The following is a 21363-nucleotide window of genomic DNA, read 5'->3' on the forward strand; positions in this document are numbered from 1 at the left end:
CGTTCTATCTCTCCCTATAAAAAAAAAAAAAAAAATCGCCGAAATCACCTTTTCAGGTCTTTAAATCAGGACACTGCGTTAAATACTGTCTCATATACGGAGCATCCATTTCATCTTGATCAAAATCAGCGCATTTGTGATGTATTACAGTTACTCGTAAGAACGTATAAGCATTGTATATTAAAAAATAATTTCAACACGTAATTATTTCTCGCTGTTTACCCTTGTGCGTTTGAAATTTTGCAATTAATTTTGGATAGAACCAAGTATCGGATGAAAGAAGGAATAGGAAGGAACCTTTTTAATGAGAGTTTATAGATTAATTGAGAAACGGGCGTATAGCTTAACTGGACGGAACTCTCGAAATATAATCGAATGATCTCACCCTGTAATCAATCCGTGTAACGTTTCAGGTATCTGTAAAATCTACACCGAACAGATAAATAAAGTTTCGTCTTCTACGCGGCGACGTTCCTTCCCCAGCCGTTCTCACTAATCTGACGCCAAAGCGGCATGGATACAGGGGATTCACTGGTCGGGTGGTTCCTCAAATGGTCACCGATGGTGCCACCACCCTGGCGCTATCAAGGGCCACGCGTGATGCCGGCTTTCTCACGTTTGCTCTCGAGGTTCACGTCGGTCCGTCGGTCCATCCGCAGGATCGTTTGAACGAATGAGAAGTTTTGGCGTCGCTAGCGCGATATTCGCCGCGGCTAGGTACTTTAGTTGCGGTGCCATGAAGCTTTCGCGGTTGCACGATTGAACGTACATACACGTATACATGCATACACATATTTTTTCTCGAAAAAAAAAGGTTATGAATTCAGTTTTAGTTATAGAATTTCTTTGATAATTGTGACACGGTGTGAAATATCTTGCACATTTTGTTAAAATGAAACTGCTGAAACCTAACTGGGTTACTCACGATGGTTTGTACCGCAATCTCTTAACCGATACCTAACCTCAAATCCGACTCGAAAATCTTTATTCATATCTTATACATTTCTAGAATTTCCCATATTTTCTGTTGATATACATCCCGATGGCAAAAGATTCGCGACTGGTGGACAAGGTGAGTTACTTTTTGTTATTATTTCGGAGGATGGATTTTAAAAAACAAACATTTTTGTCAGCGTTCGGTCCATCGGCCCCTGCGCGAAGGGCAATGTCCGATAGGTTAGGATTTAAAAACCCGCCCATTTTTAATCTGTCTACACTTTGCTACCGATGTTCAGAGTAGGGAAACATGTTTTATCCTAAAACTATGAATCTCAATAATTCGTTACTGGTTTCGTATCAAGTTCTTCGTGTCAATCGGGTTAAAGTTTGTCTCAATTTGAGCGTGTTGGATAATCAAAGCAAGCATGGATTATTAACTGTTTGTCGTTGAATTAGGAAGATGTGCTAATATTATTAAAATCTAAGATTGTATACTATGCTTTACAATCATCTGTTTTTTTGTTGTTTCAATAGGAGGTGATTCCGGCAGAGTGGTAATATGGAATATGCAACCAATAATTGATGAGTCTGCGGAGATTAATCAAAATGTTCCTAGAATGCTGTGTCAACTAGATAATCATCTTGGTAACCAATTATTTATGTCGATGTTGTCAATCATAGTAATCCAGAGATTGGTTTGAAGGAGAAAATTCAAATCAGGAAATAATATTCATTTGGACAATTATTTGAATTTTTTACCATACCTTTACCATAACGCTGTTTGGTATCTGATACTACAACAAGTCAGGTATTGCAATGTTTTTGAAAATGCTTATGCTACCTGCAACTACTTATTCAGAAACTCAGAAAAAAAAACAACAAACAATTGGAATTGAACGAGGAGTATACGATATACTTTCAGGCTCAGGTTCTATTAGAAATACAAACTATTATTTGTTACCGAACAAACTGATTTAATACAATCAGTCCAGTTCTTTACACTGAGTCATATTGAAGAAACAGTAAATCAAAATTGATACTCGTTTAGCCCTCATTCCATCCAGTCTCTTAAGTATTTGACTTGCCAAAATCCTGGGTTGATAAAACTCGCTGACTACATTCCATTTGCCTATGTATAAGTAATGTATATTTTCTCGTGTGACACATTCTTACAGCATGTGTAAATTGTGTTCGTTGGAGCAGTGGTGGCTTGTTGGCCTCGGGAGGAGATGACAAGCTCATAATGATATGGAGACTATCGGGAGGTAGTGGTGGAAGTTCTATCTTTGGTAGCAAAGCCGGAGTCGAGACTTGGCGATGTATAGCGACACTCAGATCCCACGAAGGAGACGTCCTAGACTTAGCGTGGGCACCTCATAGTCCTTGGCTGGCCTCAGCATCTGTTGATAACAGTGTCATCATATGGGATGCATCTAAATTCCCAGCCGTGGTCGCTGTACTGAAAGGACATACCGGGCTAGTAAAAGGTGTCACTTGGGACCCGGTCGGAAAGTACTTGGCGTCGCAGTCCGATGATAAAACATTACGAGTTTGGCGGACTACAGACTGGGCTGAAGAAGCTTTAATTTCAGAGCCATTCGAAGAGTGTGGTGGCACGACTCACGTTCTTCGGTTATCCTGGAGCCCTGATGGACAGTACCTGGTTTCAGCCCATGCAATGAATGGTGGAGGTCCGACTGCACAGATTATCGAAAGAGATGGCTGGACACAAGACAAAGACTTTGTTGGACACAGAAAGGCTGTCACTTGCGTTGTATGTGAAAATATTTGATATTTTTGATACCACGATTATACTGTTACATATTGCCACAAAATTCATGTCTGCTTCTGTAATTTTCAGAGATTCAATGGTAATATTCTACAAAAAAAACCTCCAGGTAGCACGAAACCTCAACAGTATTGTTGCGTTGCGATCGGATCTCGAGATCGTTCACTTTCGGTGTGGTTGACGTCACTCAAGAGGCCTCTGGTTGTGGTGCACGAATTGTTTACTCATTCAGTACTGGATGCCAGTTGGTCTCCATGTGGCCTAAGATTGGCTGCCTGCTCTTGGGACGGGTCAGTCGTTTTCATCGAATTTACGCAGCAGGAGCTTGGCCAGCCACTAGACCACACAGAGCAGGTATGTTTACATGTGTTATCTTTAATGTAATCATTTTTCAAGTCATAGTGGGTCGTCCAGTGTATGTTTATGCTTCGACTTTTAACAAGTAACTCCTCGCATACTGCACGACCATCAAACGACTCGATAGTAACGGATTGAAATAAAATAAAGTGAATAAGGAGTTTCTAAAATCTAAAGTATTGACAACAATTGAAGATTTGAAGTATAAATCGAATACCCAGTTCTTTGCCAACAGAATTTAGAGCCTGCTGCAGCGAGATACTCTCTAGTAAACAGCAACGAGATCAATTTGAATAAAAAGATAGAATGCGTACAGCAGGGAAGTAAGCAATCGGATGTCATTTTACAGAGCACTCTCCACGAACGTATGTATGGTAAACCACTGGTTCAAGGGGGTTGTATGGTCATGGAGGCCCCTGAGCTGCTCAACTTGAAACCTCCAGCGCCACCCTCTCAGCCTTGTCCACCGCGGCCAGTACCAGCTAACAATACACCTCCTCCTTCTATAACTTCGACACCAGCTAAAGGCCCTATCAATAAACAAATTGAGACGAGGACCTCGGATGGAAGGAGAAGAATTACACCCATGTTCATACCGCCACCACCAGACACAATGTGAGCTGAAAAATAATAACGAAGTTTTGATCATGATTGCACTGAAATCTTTAGATATTGCACTTGATTTCTTAAGCTAAGTTCATCAAGCTATGGAGACGAAATTTTTGTATTTTCTACAGGGACACATCGATAGGTGGAGGTGTAGGGCCCCCGACGTTTACAAGCACATCACAAACGAAGAGTTCTATTATCATAGAGAAACGAGACGATGTTGTTACTCCCAATGTCAGTTCAGCATTGAATGCCACACTGCCTGCAACACCAGTGCCGACACTGACGTTAAAACGTCGTGAACAGACTGCCTCGAAACCGCATCATTCTACCCTTAGCAAAAGACTGAAATTAGTTGCAGAAAGAAGTGCAAATCACATTGTTTTCCCTGCGATAAAGCCATCCAGCTCTTTGTCTCAACAAGCCGGACACTATGCAGTGACCATCACAAGTAGTCAAGGATTGGCTCACCTGCAAGTATTCAGGGGCACCGATTCCGAACCTATTTGGGAACTGTACCTCGGTTATAATGCGGTGGCCTTGGCCGCTTCCCCGGCAGTTATAGTGTTAGCACTAGAAGACGGCAGTATTCACACTTTTCATCCAGCTAAAGGATCGAGGCCTGCTCCTCCACTGGCTCCTCCAGCACCGCTGGCCAAATTATATGCCATTGGAAACATGGTCAGTTGATTGTTTTTATTCTAAGAGTTGACGATTCTGCGAAGCACTTAGAAATAGCTTACATACCTATTTCTTCTGCAAGGTAATGGTCATATCAAGCTGCGGTGCCGTCAGAGTATGGGAATTCGGTCCATCTCCTCGTCTCATCGTCTCAACTTCAGCAGTTCATTTAGTCTCACCTGGAGCATCACTCTTGTCCTGTACCATACACAACGGGATGCCACATTTATCATTTACGAACGCCCGAGCTTACATATATCACAAAGAAATGGGTAAGACTAAGTTCTTGATAATTTTCCCTAATTTGACGGTCACTTCACTTATTTCATAGTTGCGAAATAAGTCGTTTATTGCATATTTGGCTGTAACATTTCTTATCCACCTGTAAATCCGTAATTCAATTATTTTTTTCCAAACGATACATCAGGTACTTGGCTGTTGATTGGTGATAACCAGGATCCGGTATGGCGTTGGTCGTCTCAAGTGGCTTCCAGCACGTCTGGTGGCAGAGCGCCGCGAGGCCCACTATCATCGTTGCAGGAAGCTCTTCAGCGTACAGCGGGAAGTGCGCCACCACACCCGAGACCACCTCACAGTGCGCCAAGTGTTGTTGCTTATTTGGAGCAACAACTTCTCGCTTCGAAAGCGCTCGGGAGTTCGCAAGAATACGTCCACTGGCTTATGGCATTAGTATCTTTTTTGTTAACTCAAGGCAAGTTGTGAAGGACGGTCATGTTGGCTTTGTAATATTGTTTGGCTTGTATCTAATATGCTCACTATTTAATGATACAAAGTTTAACATTTTGAAGTTGAATCTTTATTACAGATGGATTAGAGAAACGTTTAAGGATAATACTCGACGATTTATTGGGACCGAGTCATGGATCGGCTGCAAAAAGTGCCTGGGAACCTACAATGCTGGTATGTAACAAACCAGCACTAAATACATTTTTCTTTAATTTTAATTGATAATTCGAAAGTAATAAAATTTTACTTACTCGGGTCAGGGGATGAACAAACACAAGTTGCTGAGCGACGTATTGGCTGTTGTTGGGGGGCATCTGCGCTGGCAAAGGCTGTATCTGGAATATGCTGAACAGTTAGCAGCGATGAAACAGATATGATAATAACGGTACGACGACACGGTAGACTGAATTTTCATTGCAACAATGATATTTATATATATATATGTATATACATATATATACATATATACATAGGTATACCATACTACTATACAAAATGTATATTTATTGCAACATTTATCAATGAAGACTGTACAGATTTTTATATTTTACGTTGTATGATAGTGAAAATAAATTATTATGAAATGAGTTTGGTGAAGTTGTCACTACTTTTTATGTTGGAAACTTGTATCAGCACGATTAAAACTTTGCTGACGAATACACAGATCGTTATAAATTTTTTCAAACCGTAATCCGAGGGAAAGGGAAGGATATAGAAAAAATACACGCGAAATAACTGCATTGTATTTAATAGTGTTTATAGCAATATATTATAATATCGATAGATGTACACCACCGTTAAGCTCTTTCTTTATAAAAATACGTAACAAAGCTCAATGTGCAATAAGCAAAAAACATGTAAATTATCAAGCGTAACTATTTGGCTTTAGGCCCGGTAAGTATTCGTATTTTATTTCGCCAATTAACTTATGGTTAATCTGTGCGTTCAATAATTTCTCGTTCGTTTTCGGAACAATTTCTTTCGATTCTTGTTACACTTTCAACATGGTATACACACATTGTTCGTACCATCATTCGATAAACTTTCGCATTCTAATTCAGATACACGCACGGCAGTAATATAATAACAATTGATTATACAATTAAATCAATTATATTGTACAAATCTAAGTTCCTTCTGTCGAGAAAACCGCAACTGGAATAGCACCATCGGACCATGGATATTGTTCTAAGTCTGACTTTGAATGTTCCACTCTTCAAAATCAGACTTATAACTAAATCGCAATAAAACTAAAACAATATAGAAAAATAAAGTTAGGCAAGTATCCTTTGTTCCCCTCTATAGTATGAATGTTGCGTACAGTAGGAATACATGTATTATAATGTTAAATAAAAGTACTTTATAATATATTATACGAGAGGTTAATCAGGGTATATTGCGGGATTGATTTTTGTTTTATCATATATTTGGATAAGATCACAATTTGGACACGAACATTGTAATAATAAATAAGACGCATTTCTACAACAAAAAATGATATAAATAAAATTGTGATCATATCCGATATTAATTTACGTATAATAATAACATGTGTCGGTTATCGCAAATTATAGTGTATAGATATTACGTAGTAGCGGTATTAAATTTCATACGGCACGCGTGTTTGATTAAGTAGAATATAAGTATACATTACCATCAAAGGATGTCAGCCTTTTCTTTTTTATCAATCGTTTTATCTCGGCGTCGTATGTACTTTTCTCGCTTGATGTACATACTTTTGTTTCTTTCAAAATCATAAATGCAACAGTCGTAATAATATATATCAATTTCAGACGTCAAGATTTGGTAATTACACATCCATATATCAAGACTTCTTCCGAGCGATCCGTACACGCAATATTACATCATAATATACAAAAGAACGTAAAATAAATTATAACAATTATTCTCTGCCAGCCATTACGAATATTCAACCGCTTGGTCCGCTATATATGTTTTCTTTATTTACAAAATCTTCTTGTAAAACTAACTATAATCTAACATTACAGCAGTATAAACTGTGCTAGGTAATGAGTGATGAAAATGTACGAATAACGCGCGTAGTCGCCTCCACCGAATAATTAACTCTTTGCACTTGACCACTTTTACTCCAGCACAGATTACATCATGCTGTAAAGTCTATACTGACTGGCATTTGAGAAGAAGTATTAATGTCTTTGACACTGTTACAGGGGAGGAGGTCCGTTAGTATATTCAAACGATGGACTGAGGCTTTTCGCCAAATTGTTAGATAGCGTGCAACTGTAATCTTCTTCCGCCGAAGGTACCAAAGTTGCAACGCCAAGCAACAACAGCATTAACGCTTGGATCGGAAGCGAGGCTCGTAAAACACGTCCCAAGAACCGATATCCTCGCGCTAATACGGTTCGATCTTCGTTGTCACCACTGAAACACAGGTAAACGGCAATGTAAACAGGTCAATTTTTTTCCGTCGCTGAAATGACAAACTCCAACTAATAAAATTACAGATATACAGGTGCTCTACGAGTGAAAACTATAAAACGCTATTTTTAAAATACGTTTCAGAAAAATATATTGCTTTGGTCTATAATTCTTCTGAAGAAAATGAGTGTTTTCGATATCACGTATTTCAATCAAATTCGTTAGTCTCCGACTGGACTTACGTCCGTATTCAACAACGAACACTTGACGGGCTTAAAACGAGTGTCATACTTTTATTTCTTAATGATTGTATACAAGGAAATAGTGAAACATACTCTCCAGCAGCCGTGTCGTGGGGTTGAACAGTTCCTGAGGTAGCTTCGTCGAGTAACTAAAATTAAACAAAAAAAGAAAACGAAAACTATAGATACGGTGCACTGTGTGGTTTCTACTTCAATACGTAAGAGCGAAATTTAGATAGGCGAATATACATTACATCGTTTTTCTCAATCCCATCAAACTACATTATTATTATTCTTTTTACCTAGATGTGGCTCTACTTTGGTGCAATTACCTGGGTTACCTTAATCCAATAATACCAAAGAAAACGTTATAATTTTGACTAAATATGAACAACGTCAGAAGTCATTTTTCGCATTATGCAATTTATCGTTCTTAAAAAGTTTCTCATTACTACAATGTTAATCGCACAGAATAAAATATATTCATCGCTGACCGCAAAAAAAAAAAAAACGATCCGTTAGTGTTGCGAAATTTTACGTTACAGAGTTAATACTTTCTTGTGATCGAGTAAATACTTACATCTTGAGAAAGGGACGCAAGCGACGAAGATGTTGCAGCGAGGCCCACTTCTCGTGGATCTAGTCCAAGAGCTGCGCCCAATTTTAAGGCGTAAATTCCGGTCAGTCGACGAAGCGACTGCAACCGAAGACGAAGTTCCGAAAGTCGTTTACGAGCTTCGCCGCGTTCTTCCAGCAACTGGTTAGCAGACTCTTGCAGAGACAATACGCGAGGTTCGCATCGTTCGAGATCACTGCGCAGCTCCCTAAAACGTAACATAGTTAGTAGGACAGTGGTCCACGGGTATTTCTCCAATCCGATCTTATATCATCGCTGATCGTCTTTATCCGCAAAGAATTGGGCGAACTCACCTGAACTTGTTGTACTTTGCCTGGATGATGTTGTTATTTTCCGTTAGGTCGATGGGTTCGCTGGCTCTTATCGAAACCTCGGTTCTTTCGAGCCAAGTTACGAGTTCCTCGATAATACGGTGGAACTGCTGATTGCCCATGAGGGCTGTTTGCAGCGCCGATTGCCACGAGCCTGCTGCTTGGCAAACTCTGTCCCAGCGCATATTCGCCGTTGCCAATCTTTCCCGCAGTTCGTTTGCACGTTCTATATCTTCCGTGTGATCAGCGAGATGAGTTCCCACTATATTCAGACTGACGACTATGCTCTTATGACTGTCAAGATCGAGTAGGAATTCACGGTGGTCTTGTATCACGTCTTCGAGTTGTTCTATATCACTCGGCGGCGATTGCTGCTCGCTTTGTGTACCCTCTGCCAGCTGTAGCCACTTCTCTAATCTCCATAGATCATTATCAAGCTGAGCCCAATTTCGCCGCGAGCAAAGCGGGCATGTCAATCTTCCGCCGTCACTGTATTACGGAGAAGAGAGATGTTTTAACAAGAGTTCCTATGCGGTAGTATTAATTAATCATTTGCATGTTTGTTGTGTATTTGCACGGAGATTGTGGTGTTTCGTTTGAAACTGCGGATTATAATACATATCATGCACTGTTAATATTGTAAGCTGGTAAGTTAAAGGACTCACTGTTCGCATGGAAAAGAGTAATCGTCTGAGAGAGGAGACCTGGATACGAAGAATAAATTTTAGTTAGTATTGCAGTGGCGTTGAATATATTATATAAAAGCTGGAAAAAATCTGTATCATCGAATTCTCGAAGTGTATAATATTAATTGTAGTTAGAGCAATCACCGTTTGTAAAAAATTATAGTCAGACTTTATAGTGTGATCATAATTAGGCTGAAATGAAAGCGTTATTCTCCGTTGTTAATGCGTTAACATAAATTCCAAGATGAAGACTATCTGAAAATTTCAGAAGCAAATATCACGCCGTATGGTAAAGTACCTGATTTCTCTTATTTGCTGTTCTCGAGCTCGTGCTCGAATCAAAAGTTCCTCATATCGAGCTGTCAGTACTGCGACTTCAGAACTCTTCGCAGCTTCTTCACTCAGCTTCTCGTCTCCGACCAGCAAACCGTGTAAATGTCTGACCAATTCCACGGAGGATTGACAGCTTCCAATTAATTTGGCCTGGGTGAACAAGTACAAAGGAATAGTAATACGGCGGAAGAGACATAATGGTGGAAGCCAAAAGTGCACAGAATGTAATTTGAATTTCATCACATTCTGTGAGGAGTTTCCATCACTTCGATAATAATGATTCAGCATCAATACTAACCATGATTTTCGCAGCGGCAGGAAGACCCGGTCCAGCAACGGGATCCGGTGTGACGGCAACCTCTAGAGCATCAAGTGCGGCTCGACACTCTCTAATCGCACCTTCCAATTCCATAAGATAAGCGTCGCACGAGGTCATCCTAACAATTCTTGGCAAGGTGTCAACCTGCACAGCCGAATCTTGTTCAAATTTAAGTGTTTCCACCTGTATGGCTGCGTCGACTTCCATTTTCTCTTGCGATTCAACTTGAGCGGGGAGATCGGCGAGACGGGATTTAATGTCCTTCCACAAAAGTTGATATTCGTCAACAAGTTCCTGAATAGTACCGACATCGTCGGCGTGACTCTCCTCCATCACTTTCAACGCTAATTTGTCAGCCCGTTCTAGGGTCGCGTCCAGCGCTACCAATTCTTTTGCTATCTCTGCAAGTTGCTGCATCCTTTTTCGCGGAGAGGCTTTTTGCTCTGGAGTAGCCAAGTGCTGAAGCTGCGTCAACCGAACGTCGATTTGCGTCAGCGCAACGACAGCTGTGCCGTGAATAGTGATGAATTCGCGATAACTCTTCTGCTCGCTTTGCAGCGCAGTCAACACCGCATCAATTCTGGGTCGAAGCGCGTTCCACCTATCGATTACTCCACGAACATCAGCGGTCAAAGATCTCAAATTGTCAGGCTCCAAACCACCCTTAGCGAGGCGGCTGTAGTTCTGTTCGAGTGTCTGACGAGCGGGACTGTGAGCTTCGACGTCTTTCAACATCTTCTTGGCCTTCTGCACAGTCTTCGCAGTCTCCTTTTTCGACAGGTCATCGACATGACTTTCGAGCTTCTGCAATTCTGATTCGGTTTTTATGAGCCACTCTTCGTGTTCCGTTTTTAGCTTCTCCAACTGCTGGAGCAGCTTCCACGCAATCATGATCTTCCGTTTGCGTTCTGCGGAACCAACGCAAGCCGCTTTCCACCGTCGTTCCAAACCGTCCATCCCAGACTTGATGGCATCCGTGTTGAAGGATGCCTTCCAAGAGTCACAATCGCTGAGCAGTATTTCACACAGGTTCAGAACCTCTCCGATGTTGCCGCTTTCGGCTTCGATCATCTTCTGCAGGACGTCGTGATCTTGGATCTTCTTGTCGACGGCATTCTGACTCCTTGCTTCAAGGATGAACGGCTCATTCAACTGCACTTCGATTCCTCCGAGCCACTGTCTTATCTCGGCTATTCGTCTTTCCAAGTTATTAGTCGTGTGAACCAGGTCTTCTATCTTGCTTGTCCGAGCTTTACTGGCATTCAACAACTTCGACCATCTCTCGTTGAGCTCGTCTAACGATCTCTCCAGTTTCTCTCTCTCCGTGCTGTCCTCTGCAACCTCAATCAACTCTTTACCAGTGTTCTGAAGCCAGTCCAATTCCCTCTGCTTAAGAGCCATTTCGGCTTGAAGTTCGGACTCTACCCTCTTCAGAGCCTCTTCAGGTTCATCCACAGCCATAGAGTCACAGTTCTGTATTCTATCCTCGGCATCTACTGTCCAAGTGATCAATCGAGATCGTCTAGTTTCCCAGCGGTTATAAAGGCCGCATCGTTCTCCTAGTCTGTGAGCAAGAAGAGCCAACTGATGTTCGAGGTCCCCGTGCTGCTGCCACAGAAGAGAACCGTGCTGGTTCAGGGACTTCATTTCGGAAGGACTCAGGCACTCCTTCAATTGTTCGGCCGTTATACCAAGCGCTTCAAGATCGGAGGTGGTAGCAGCCAGTTTGGCCTTGACATCCTGAAGCGAGTCGAGCTCTTGACGAGTTCGCGTTAGACTGCTGGGTCCAAGGAGGAAGGCGTTGTTCAGCGATTGGCTGACTTCTTGGAAGGCAGATGTGATTTTGGTGCTTTGTTTTTCGTGCTGTTCACTGAGCTCCTGTATCCGGACGACGAAGTCTTTCCAAGTTTCAAGTCCAGCCCGAATGTTTGCTATACGTTGCGTATTCGCGGCGTGTTCCATGCGCACCGAAGCGGCAAGGGCCTCGTCGCAGTTGACCAGCAGAGATTCTTGCAGGCCGGAAAGAGACTCGGCCTGCATCTCGCCAGCGGGTAATTTCTCCAAGAGGGAATGGATTCTCGCGAGGACCTTGTCCAGTCTTCGCAGATGGATGAACCGGAGCTGGAGTCTGCTCCTTTCCCTCTCCGTCTCCTTGAGCCAGGCCAAAAGCCTGTTCTGGTCATGTCTGTACTTTTCCCAAGCAGCGAGACGGTCTCGCACCGCGGCATGTCGTTCCATGATCTTTGCGAGAGTCTCATTGTGGAGATTCGTCAAGGCGTTAAACTGCTCGGCCACGGAGAGTTCGCGACCCTCCTCGGAATTCACGGTCAGCAAGAGATTCTGCTGATCAGTTAGCAGGTTCTTGTGAACCTCGCACAGGTGTCTGTGCTCTGAGAGACCGCTGTAATCCCCGGGGACTCCCATCGACAGGAAGTCTTGAACATGAGCGAGATACTCCTGCCAGAGACGCAAAGCAGCCGCGCCGTCCTGCGAACGAACCAATCGAGCCGACAGCCGATGATACTGCTGGAAAGTCTCTCGGAAGACCCTCTGCCATAGTTGCAGTACTTCGACCACGGAGGTTTCTTGAGGTGCGGTCTCCAGGGCTCGGTCTTTTATCGACTGCAAATGAGGCTCCGTTCGCGTTAACGCTAGGAGATGATTTCTGAGTAATTTCAGTTGCTCCTTTGAATCTCCATGACCTACGGCCGCGAGACTCTGGAATCGAGATAAGATTGTGTTGCGTAATTATTTTAACGAAAGACGTATTTGCACATGGTAACGGAGTAAAAGTGAAACACTGTTTGGTAAATGTTTTCATACGGAGCGGAAGAAAAAAGATTCATCTTAAACTGTGGGGGATATAGCATGTCGGTAATCACTGTTTGATCTTGAATCGGGCGATTGCAACTGCAATGGAAATTCTATCGGGAAATTCACGCCGCCTTCGAAACTCCAGTGTACGTTAAGTTATAGGAACCACAGCCACTCAGCTGTTGCGGATTCCGTGACCAATGTAATTGCCACTCAGTGAGCCTACTGACCTTGACATAACAAATTGTTTCGAAACTACAATTAAAATATAAGCGTGTGCCGGGGGGTATGATTGAGTTGTGCCAAGCACCAGAATCGCACCAAATGCCCGCGCTAACATCAACGGGAAAGGCGCCGTGACTAATAACTCGCAATATCGTAAATCCACGTCACGTATACACGTTTATTCAATCTACACCTCGAAATCACCAATTAAGCTAAAAATCCACACCCCGTCTGTTTCTGAGGTACCGATGAATAATTGTTTTTTATTTTGTTTTTTTTCAAGCAAAGTTGCGCTATATTCTCTTTATTAGCCGGTCCACTTTCCGATTGAACTTATTTTTGTTTACACGAACAAAACCATCCCAAAACGCTCCACTTGACTTCACAATATCCCAAGAGCCACACGTAGTAGACTGTGTCAAGAGCGGCACTTGTGCCGGTGACACCGTATCTGGATATATTCAAGAGAGCGTCCGAGGATACGATAAGCAAGATTTCTGACCACTCTCGAAGACTACTCTGACAAGAACGTAACGGGAAGATAACGATCTATAAACATATATCTACTTAACGTACAAGCTCGCTTCTTCCGGCACTGCAAAACAATGCAAATTGTTACACAAATCACGTACTTCCGTTCCAGGTTACAGACACGGGGGTTGGTGCCGGTATCATTTAAAGTTTACGTCGCTGAAAATTGCGTACACACCTGCTGGACAGAGTCGAGGAAGATCTTTGTATGGTTAAGATCACCGATCGCCAACTCCTGGTTCAGCGCTCTGGCGTCTGCTGTGTCGGCCAGAGTCGACAGGGCTTCCCTTACATCCTCAAGACGGCGACCCAGCGCCTCGACCTCCGTGTGTAAAGGGCCGCCTGCGTCAAGGCCAACGTCCGAGGCGATCTGTGCCACAAGTCCACGAAGTTCGGCCAATCTCTCCTTGTGTTCGGCCAGTGTTTCCTCGCAAACCTGCATTTTACAATTGATGAGAAAAGAAAAGACGTTGAAAATTGAACGAGGAGAATTGAAATAAACATTTTTTTCTGAAATTCATTGCAAGATTTCAACGGCATTAATTCAGTGACACAATCGACGATCTGCAGATCTTTATAGTTAAATTTCAAATAGAATTAACTTTGGACTAGATTTGTTAACAGTTTAATGCCCTTAATTTAAACTGAGGGAAACCCTGTTTATATAAACTTTATGAATTCGTTTTTCGTAATTTTGTGATAAATTGTCGCAAAAGAGGAGTTTCGAGAAAACGTGTCTGAACTTGCTACTTGTAATAAAATTAATTCACATATATCCAAAGAATATCTTAATGTTGTTTACAAATGCGTAATAATTATCGTTTCTCAAGGTCCAATTACGATTCGACGAGTTATCGTTACGTATTAATGCTACTTGCTGTATGAAAGTACGTAACAATAACGGATATACAATATTATTACCCAAACGAGAGTGCCGATAGACGCTGTTCTTTTTTTAGCCGTCTGTATTATCGGTGCAGCTTTAAACGTGTTTGAGAAATTCTTTTCTCCAAACGTTAAGGATTCTCGTTTCAAAAGCTACATAATATTCTAATATCAATACTGACGCAACCGAACGATTCCGAGATCAACAACTTCTATAACCGTCAAGCATTATTTGTATATTATACAAAAATTCCACAGCAGCACAAAATGATGCCGATAATTCATACCTATATTCATATTCTTTCCTGAGAACGAAGCATAAAAATGTATTAAAACTTTCACTATATCGTCCGTAGGAATTTCCATTTCGTATGTAATACGCGGGAACTACGGCAGCTGCCGGTATTTTATATATTTGCTGGTATTTGCCCCGGAACAAACCAACTCTTGTGCGCGAGCGTGTGTTTATTGTGACTTTGAGGATATTTATAGATATCACCACGAGGTTTCAGTCTCCTCCGTCGCTCTCCACCAGGCTACAGGAGTGTTATAATTTTGAAACGAATTTCAACCGCGGTTGGCAGCGTATATGCATAGAATTTCATCGACAATCCGTGTCATTACTATCCGTATTTCGTTACAGTATGGATAAATTTTATATTCTTAAAATCGATCAAATTTAGCGATACATCGAATGCGTCTCATCTCCCGCGGTTAAATGAGAAAATAAAATAAATTCGAGCTACATTCGTGCATATATGTCAACAGATGTTTAAGCAGGCCGTAGAAACCAGCAACAGCGACCAGATGGCGAATTACGCTCAACGGAATCGTGATGATTCGGAAGCATTTGACGTAATCGCCAAGTTACCAAGTGTGTTATTCGTGTTCGCTTAATTAGACTATATTTAATTAAACAACGATCGAGTATACAGTTAGCTCTTGATACTCAAGTAATGAGATCGGGTAATTAATCGGTACTTTAGTCAATCGGTCTAATGCCCTTTCGCTTGCAATAACACAGTATTGTAGGTAGGTACTGTCTACGAAGTTAATCAATTTAATTAAAATGCTCGCTGCAACAACTAAGGACTCAATTTTTGTATTATATCCAAATGCAGGTACAAAAATTCTTTGCAAGTAAAGTTTGAAGTCTTTATAATCGTAAATAACCGCTGCCATTTACGTTTATGTGATAAAAACTGAGAGACAAATTTTTAGAATATTAAATGCTTTTCCGCACCAATTTCTTGTACATGTCTGTACAAATTTTTTAATAAAAAGAAAGCGACGGTATAACGAACCGAAAATAAATGTTGGGTCATTGACATTTTTAGTCCCCGTCTATAAGCTCTATTCCGAACCAACTAAATTATGTTGAAGTACGTGGGCTATCATCGGTGGTCCGTCTCTCGTCTGAATACCACAGTTTTTAGAAACCTTCTCGTACAAAACAGACTTTCAAATAGTTCAATTTTTATTATGTAGCAAGCGCAGTTTTTCAGATGTGTGCAAGTTAAGAAGCTTAGTTCATTTCATATATCTGAGATATGACATGCGAGATAAGTTTAGTGCTGCCCTAGCTAGAGAAATTGTTTAACTTTCCAAGATAGCAAAACTAATTATACAACGTGCCTTTATCAAACATGTTTCTTCTTCTTTCTTATTTGTACTAATCTCTGAAGTGATCTTACAGTAATTGGTTCATGTTTTCGATAAATTGAAGCTGCAGACTTACTGCGATTAAAACGATTGAACTCCGATGAACTGTAAGTAAGGAAAATAGCAGAGAAGTGAAGAAAAAACGAAAGTTACACGATACGTGCTTCTTAACGCTATTATACCTTTAGTTCTTCCGGAGTGCACATAGTTCGCTCATTTGTACCCAAGCGGTAAAATAATCTTCACGTGCCGTCGACTGCACTTTGACGTTTCACTAATTGACATCACGTGGCCCTAAGCCACTGGAACGAAAGTGAGAGAAAGAGAGAGATAGAGATAGCGAAACACGTGTGTAGAGATACTCGGAAGGAACGTCATGTCTGCGCAAGCAACATACCGAGAAAGTGGGCGTAAAATATAAGATAGATCCGACTGATTATATCCATTTAAAAACCCCGGACCCGAGTGTATTAATTTTAGCTGAGTTTTATTAGCGTGGGCAACAACAACGGGGACGAAATCACTGTAGCGTATAATGGAACACTGTGTTAGGATATGGATGCAAAAAATCAACACTCGACAGCCCGCCGAGATGAACTCATCGTCGAGTTCAGGCTCGGAGGAGACCAAAAATTTTTTCAAATATTCGAAAAATCCGGAAACGCCGATCGGCAGGCGCGAATACACACGAACGAAGGCTGAACGCGGATGTGTATCTGTGAAGCAGGCGTCGCGACGCCCTGGTCCAGACTGGCGTCTGGGAGGATCGATGCGCCGACTCCCTCGCACAATACTTCCCCTGTCGACTGTCGACGACCCCTCCGACCGACTCGCCGAGCACCCTTCCAAAAATCTTCGGCCATTTTTCCCGACCCTGCAGGGATTTCTCGTTTAGAAACAGGGGAGCCGTCGGAGCGATCTCACTGCGGATGACAATGGCTACGCTTTTTCAAATAACCGGCCGGAACTCTGCACGTGCCTGACGCAATTTTCGAGATGATGATCGCGCGTGCGTCATACGACGATCCCCCCAAAGCCATGCGGGATAATCAGTCATTGAAGGGGTCCGAAGGACCGGGAGGGTGGAGATCGCCCGAGGAAAGATAATGGTCTATTTCAATTTTATAATCAATATATTTAGAGACTAGACCCCGATGAAAATTCAAAAATAAATTATTGGAATTTTATTCCTAGTAAGAGACAAAAATACCTACGCTGGGCAGTTAAAATTCAATACTTTGTTTTAGTAACTTTATTATATCACTAGGTGGTCGAGTGTTTATCTAAATACTACATTCGTAAGTTAACAGCGATTGTTTTATAGAAATGTAGAAAGGAAGGAGGAACAAAATTATAAACTAAAAACTAAACTGACTTATTTTCTTTGGGAAAATTATTTCTTACTGATTCAACGAGACGGATTTTTATTTCGTATTGAAGTCAATTCAGTATCGCTAAAATAAAGCAAACTGCGTGCATTTTTTAAGACTATTAATCGAAAATGGAATTAAACAATTCCTAAAATTATAATTTCGACCCGCGACGCAGTGGCGTTCGATTTGTCAATGCCCGATGACATCACGTGTGCCCTGCAGCAGCGACAACTGTTCATTTTCCGACCATATGTCAGACTCTTGGGGTGTCGTGGGTTAGGAACAAAAACCGGCCATGAAGGCGAGCCGAGGGGCGGATGTACCAAGTCGTTCCGTAGAAATAATACACCCTGAGACGATTCATTTATAGGGGTTTCTTACCCGCGAGATTTATTTTCTACACCTGTATTCGTTTCGTTGCAAAATCGTTCAATTAACATCTTTTCAAACTGACCATTTCTCACGAAGAATTAAATAAAAAATAATTTAAAAATATATCCCCAAAGTAAGAAACCTATTGCGAGATATTGTGAATAGAGGTAAACGAGTGATTGGTCAAAGCCGGTTTATTACGGTTGAAATCTCTACGTTTTATTTTTAATGAGGTTCAAGAAACACTGCCTGATCTCTAGAGGCCACGTTATTAAGATAATCTCTCTCGAAGAGGCTGCACGCTGCAGATAAGAACTTCCGTCCAACGCGCTGACGGTAACTTAAAGCTGCAACTGAATTGACAACTATTATATGTATGCACCTTGAAATCAGCGTACTTCACGCGTAAGTATAAACTGATCAAGTTACGCATGATCTATTAGCAAAGCCTTCCGCTTCTACTAACTTCCGGATTAACCCTAATCAGTCACTGAGTGTGAACCCCCCCGTCCCGCGACATTTTTCAAACTCCTCGTAGAGTTCAGAAATAGACTTTCATAGTTTGTTTGCTCGAAATCAATTTTGTAAAAAAAATTTTGTAAAAGTTTTTTATTCCGTTTTACTCAAATTGTGCCAACGTTTTACACTATTTAAACAATGAATTTTGGTTAGGAAAATTTGGAGAATTTTTTCAACGATCCTTAAATAATAACTGGATACCTTTTTTAGATTTTTAGAACTCATTGTTGAAGCAGGATATCACTTTTTTAGAGCTGGGGTGAATTTCACCTCGCGTGAGCGTTAGACGATTCTACCAAGGTGTGACAATATTAGGGTTAATACGCCAAAAAAGCAGTGAGCGCAACAGGGATTTGTACGGTTTCAATTTATTACACTGCTATACTTCGAGCGCATCGGAATTTACGAGAATTATCGTACGTCTTAGATTGGGCGTGAAAATTAATTTTATAAAAATCAAGAAAAATTCATAATATCAAGTTTTCCCTGAAGTAAGTATGTTAGAGCACGACGTAAAATGGAAATAGTTGAAGCGTCGTCCGACCTTCCCTAAATCGCAACCTTTGAGCCATTGAGTCATGGACTCGATTAGGGCCGGAAACCGTTCACCGATGCCCTCAACCTTATTCACCAGTGCCAACTGGCAAGACGTGATTAAAGTAAAAAACAAACAATTCTTATTTGCATACATTTCGGCATCGGACCACCGCTGTGTATGTATCTAATATACCTCTGAATAGGCCAGTGTTATAAAAGTGCGTCATACGGTGGTAATTTTGGAATCATTCTGACTATCGATGACTCACGTTTCCAATGTGTTTGTGCATATACACAATTGACGAACACTAATGCGTGCGGTCGATCTGTGTTCGGTACCGACTCAAGGTTCAGTTTCGCTGTAATCGGACGCTGATCGCAATGTCAAAGTCATTCGCATAGGTTACTCCGTGACCTTAAAGAGGGGATGCCAGTAGACGGCTAACAATGTGGGTGAATTTTAGAAATTTGTATATCCCGCCAAGCAATCACTCGACTCGATTCGATTGTGGTTTGTTTTATTGAAAAGTAAAAGACCGTGGTGTATTATTTACATTTCTTTTTTTTCACGCTTTACAATAACAATGCTTCCTACTAATTGATTCCAATTGAAAAAAATATCTCGACGAAGCTTGATCTATAAAAATACACCCCAATTGAAATTAATAATTTGTTACGGGGCTGAAGTTAGTAACGTTAACGTAACGAACCATCAGGTGATAAAATAATAAATTCGCAACTTTAGAATAACTTTAAAGAACTTGGCATTTCGAACTAAGAGTATGTTTCGTTTATCATGGTTTGCCAAATTTCATATATTCCCGAAAATGCGAAGTAACAATTTTTCCTAAACATGCATCGTTACAGTAACGTTACTAACTTCATGCTCAAAATTAATTGCGGTTATCGCGGTATGAATTTCTGGAATTCACCTACTTTTTTCCAAGTCTTACACTCGTTTTCCCCCTTAAGCGGTTCAGCGAAAGTTACCGATTAATGAATAAAGCTAGTTCGTCGATTATGCAACTGATTGCCGATTAATCGCCACGTATCGTGTCAGAATTTAATTTTCTTCTTATCTCTGCCTGTCTTAATTTCCACATACCTTGACTTGCTTCCTTGCTTCTTCGGGTGGCAAGTTGGACACGCTGCCCATTTGCGTGTCGACCCAAGCCTTGACAGCGGCGCTTGCGTCCCGATATTGCTGCCAAAGTCTAACGGCGTGATTATACTTGTTGCAAAGGGCGTCTAGTTCCGCCCTCGTATCTTCCCAGGCCTGGACCGCCTCCTGGACGGCGGCTTCGACGCGTTCCCCGACCTCCGCCGTACAGGACTCCCGTAGAGGTTCGGCTGCGGCCCGAAGTTCTCCAACAAGGACCTCGCGAGCGCCCAAATCTCCGCTTAGACCCTGAAAATTTGTTAAGAAAATGTTGGTCAATTTTTCGGATTGGTCAGACGGTTTTTACCATCACTGGATTATGTTCTCCGACTAATGCTTCACTCCGGCCAACCGTTCTAGCCTTTAAAATAAACAAGGTCGCTGATATTTCTACATCGATGTTGGACTCGGAAGTCTATGTATGTATAGAAATCTGTAGCTGGAAGTCGGTTTCCGGCTTATAGTTGCGTCTCTGTAGGCGATAAATACAACCGAAGATCAAAACAGTGGTTTTCCAGGCGGCTAGACCGGGTACCTACGTTATGTTATATACAATTCCTGTGCACTGCTTGATCGTAAAATCGCATCTGGTTTTGCTCTCGTTTCAAACAGAGATATTCAACAGACCGGAGTTCACTTGTGGCTATACATAGACGCGTCGAAGCAATGTCGATTTCAACTAACAGACGGTACAGCTTTATGGTCTGCATTCGCTTATCTGCACGTCTTGTATTCGCTCGTCTTCAGTCGAGAGAGGTTCACGCGATTGGAAGTATAATCTATACACCTATACATACGTACATGTAATATGCATATGAAGATTAGTCTTTCGAGGAGAGAGTGATAAAAAATTTTAAATACACCATGCGTGGGTAATAAAATATCCCCATTATACATATACGAGTACGTGATGCACTAAGGCACAAAACGGAATTTATTCTTATAATTATGCAAAAAATAAAATATCTAATTTTGCAGTCAATTTTCTTTCGCATAGCTTTCAGTCCTCGATTCCTTCTACAAATAAACTTCCCCGCTATGTAATGTCGTTGTAATACCGATTCTCAGTGGCACGCTATCGCACCGCTCAGAAAATGTTTTACAACAATTATTAGATGTCGAGCGAATCAGTTCTTGACGTATTACCCTTCACTTACTAATTCTAAGTGAGCCAGCCACTCCTAAAACCATTTCTTCAGATATCGGTTGAATCAATACGTACTTTCGTATCCT

The 21363-nt window shown here is 41.5% G+C and overlaps 2 protein-coding genes across 8 annotated transcripts in view; one reads left to right on the forward strand and one right to left on the reverse strand.

Annotated features, from left to right (window-relative positions):
• The first annotated feature begins 599 nt into the window (after nucleotides 1-599).
• On the forward strand, nucleotides 600-5700 carry LOC124179262 (protein HIRA homolog). Of its 3 annotated transcripts, none has more exons than XM_046563502.1 (11): nucleotides 600-929; nucleotides 1010-1072; nucleotides 1474-1584; nucleotides 2115-2713; nucleotides 2801-3082; nucleotides 3321-3700; nucleotides 3823-4375; nucleotides 4458-4647; nucleotides 4803-5087; nucleotides 5202-5296; nucleotides 5383-5700. In XM_046563502.1, exons 1-11 carry the CDS (start codon nucleotides 893-895, stop codon nucleotides 5497-5499), a joined length of 2712 nt encoding a protein of 903 aa, XP_046419458.1. In that variant the 5' UTR covers nucleotides 600-892; the 3' UTR covers nucleotides 5500-5700. The 3 variants fall into 3 exon arrangements, with proteins under 3 accessions (XP_046419458.1, XP_046419459.1, XP_046419460.1); XM_046563503.1 differs by having other exon boundaries at nucleotides 602-929; nucleotides 3435-3700; nucleotides 5383-5699; XM_046563504.1 differs by lacking the exons at nucleotides 600-929; nucleotides 1010-1072 and having other exon boundaries at nucleotides 1497-1584; nucleotides 2143-2713.
• A 154-nt stretch (nucleotides 5701-5854) lies between these two features.
• Nucleotides 5855-21363, reverse strand: part of LOC124179261 (nesprin-1) — a 136964-nt gene continuing 121455 nt past the window's right edge. For all 5 annotated transcript variants that reach the window (XM_046563496.1, XM_046563499.1, XM_046563500.1 and 2 more), the window contains 9 exons: nucleotides 20077-20379; nucleotides 13802-14059; nucleotides 10033-12771; nucleotides 9700-9884; nucleotides 9381-9419; nucleotides 8698-9204; nucleotides 8348-8591; nucleotides 7861-7916; nucleotides 5855-7528 (listed from right to left, as the gene is read on the reverse strand). In XM_046563496.1, coding sequence (XP_046419452.1) covers nucleotides 7309-7528; nucleotides 7861-7916; nucleotides 8348-8591; nucleotides 8698-9204; nucleotides 9381-9419; nucleotides 9700-9884; nucleotides 10033-12771; nucleotides 13802-14059; nucleotides 20077-20379 — 4551 coding nt within the window. In that variant the 3' untranslated portion in view covers nucleotides 5855-7308. The remainder of the gene's footprint in view (nucleotides 7529-7860; nucleotides 7917-8347; nucleotides 8592-8697; nucleotides 9205-9380; nucleotides 9420-9699; nucleotides 9885-10032; nucleotides 12772-13801; nucleotides 14060-20076; nucleotides 20380-21363) is intronic.

This window comes from Neodiprion fabricii, chromosome 3 (genome assembly GCF_021155785.1).
Source record: "Neodiprion fabricii isolate iyNeoFabr1 chromosome 3, iyNeoFabr1.1, whole genome shotgun sequence".
Lineage (NCBI taxonomy): Eukaryota > Metazoa > Arthropoda > Insecta > Hymenoptera > Diprionidae > Neodiprion > Neodiprion fabricii.

Bases quoted from the DNA above. Each gene is read 5' to 3' on its own strand.
- LOC124179262 (XM_046563502.1), top strand. From the start codon at position 893: ATGAAACTGCTGAAACCTAACTGGGTTACTCACGATG. The intron at 1,073-1,473 runs GTGAGTTACTTT...TTGTTTCAATAG, and splicing joins ATTCGCGACTGGTGGACAAG to GAGGTGATTCCGGCAGAGTG. The intron at 2,714-2,800 runs GTATGTGAAAAT...TGTAATTTTCAG, and splicing joins GAAAGGCTGTCACTTGCGTT to AGATTCAATGGTAATATTCT.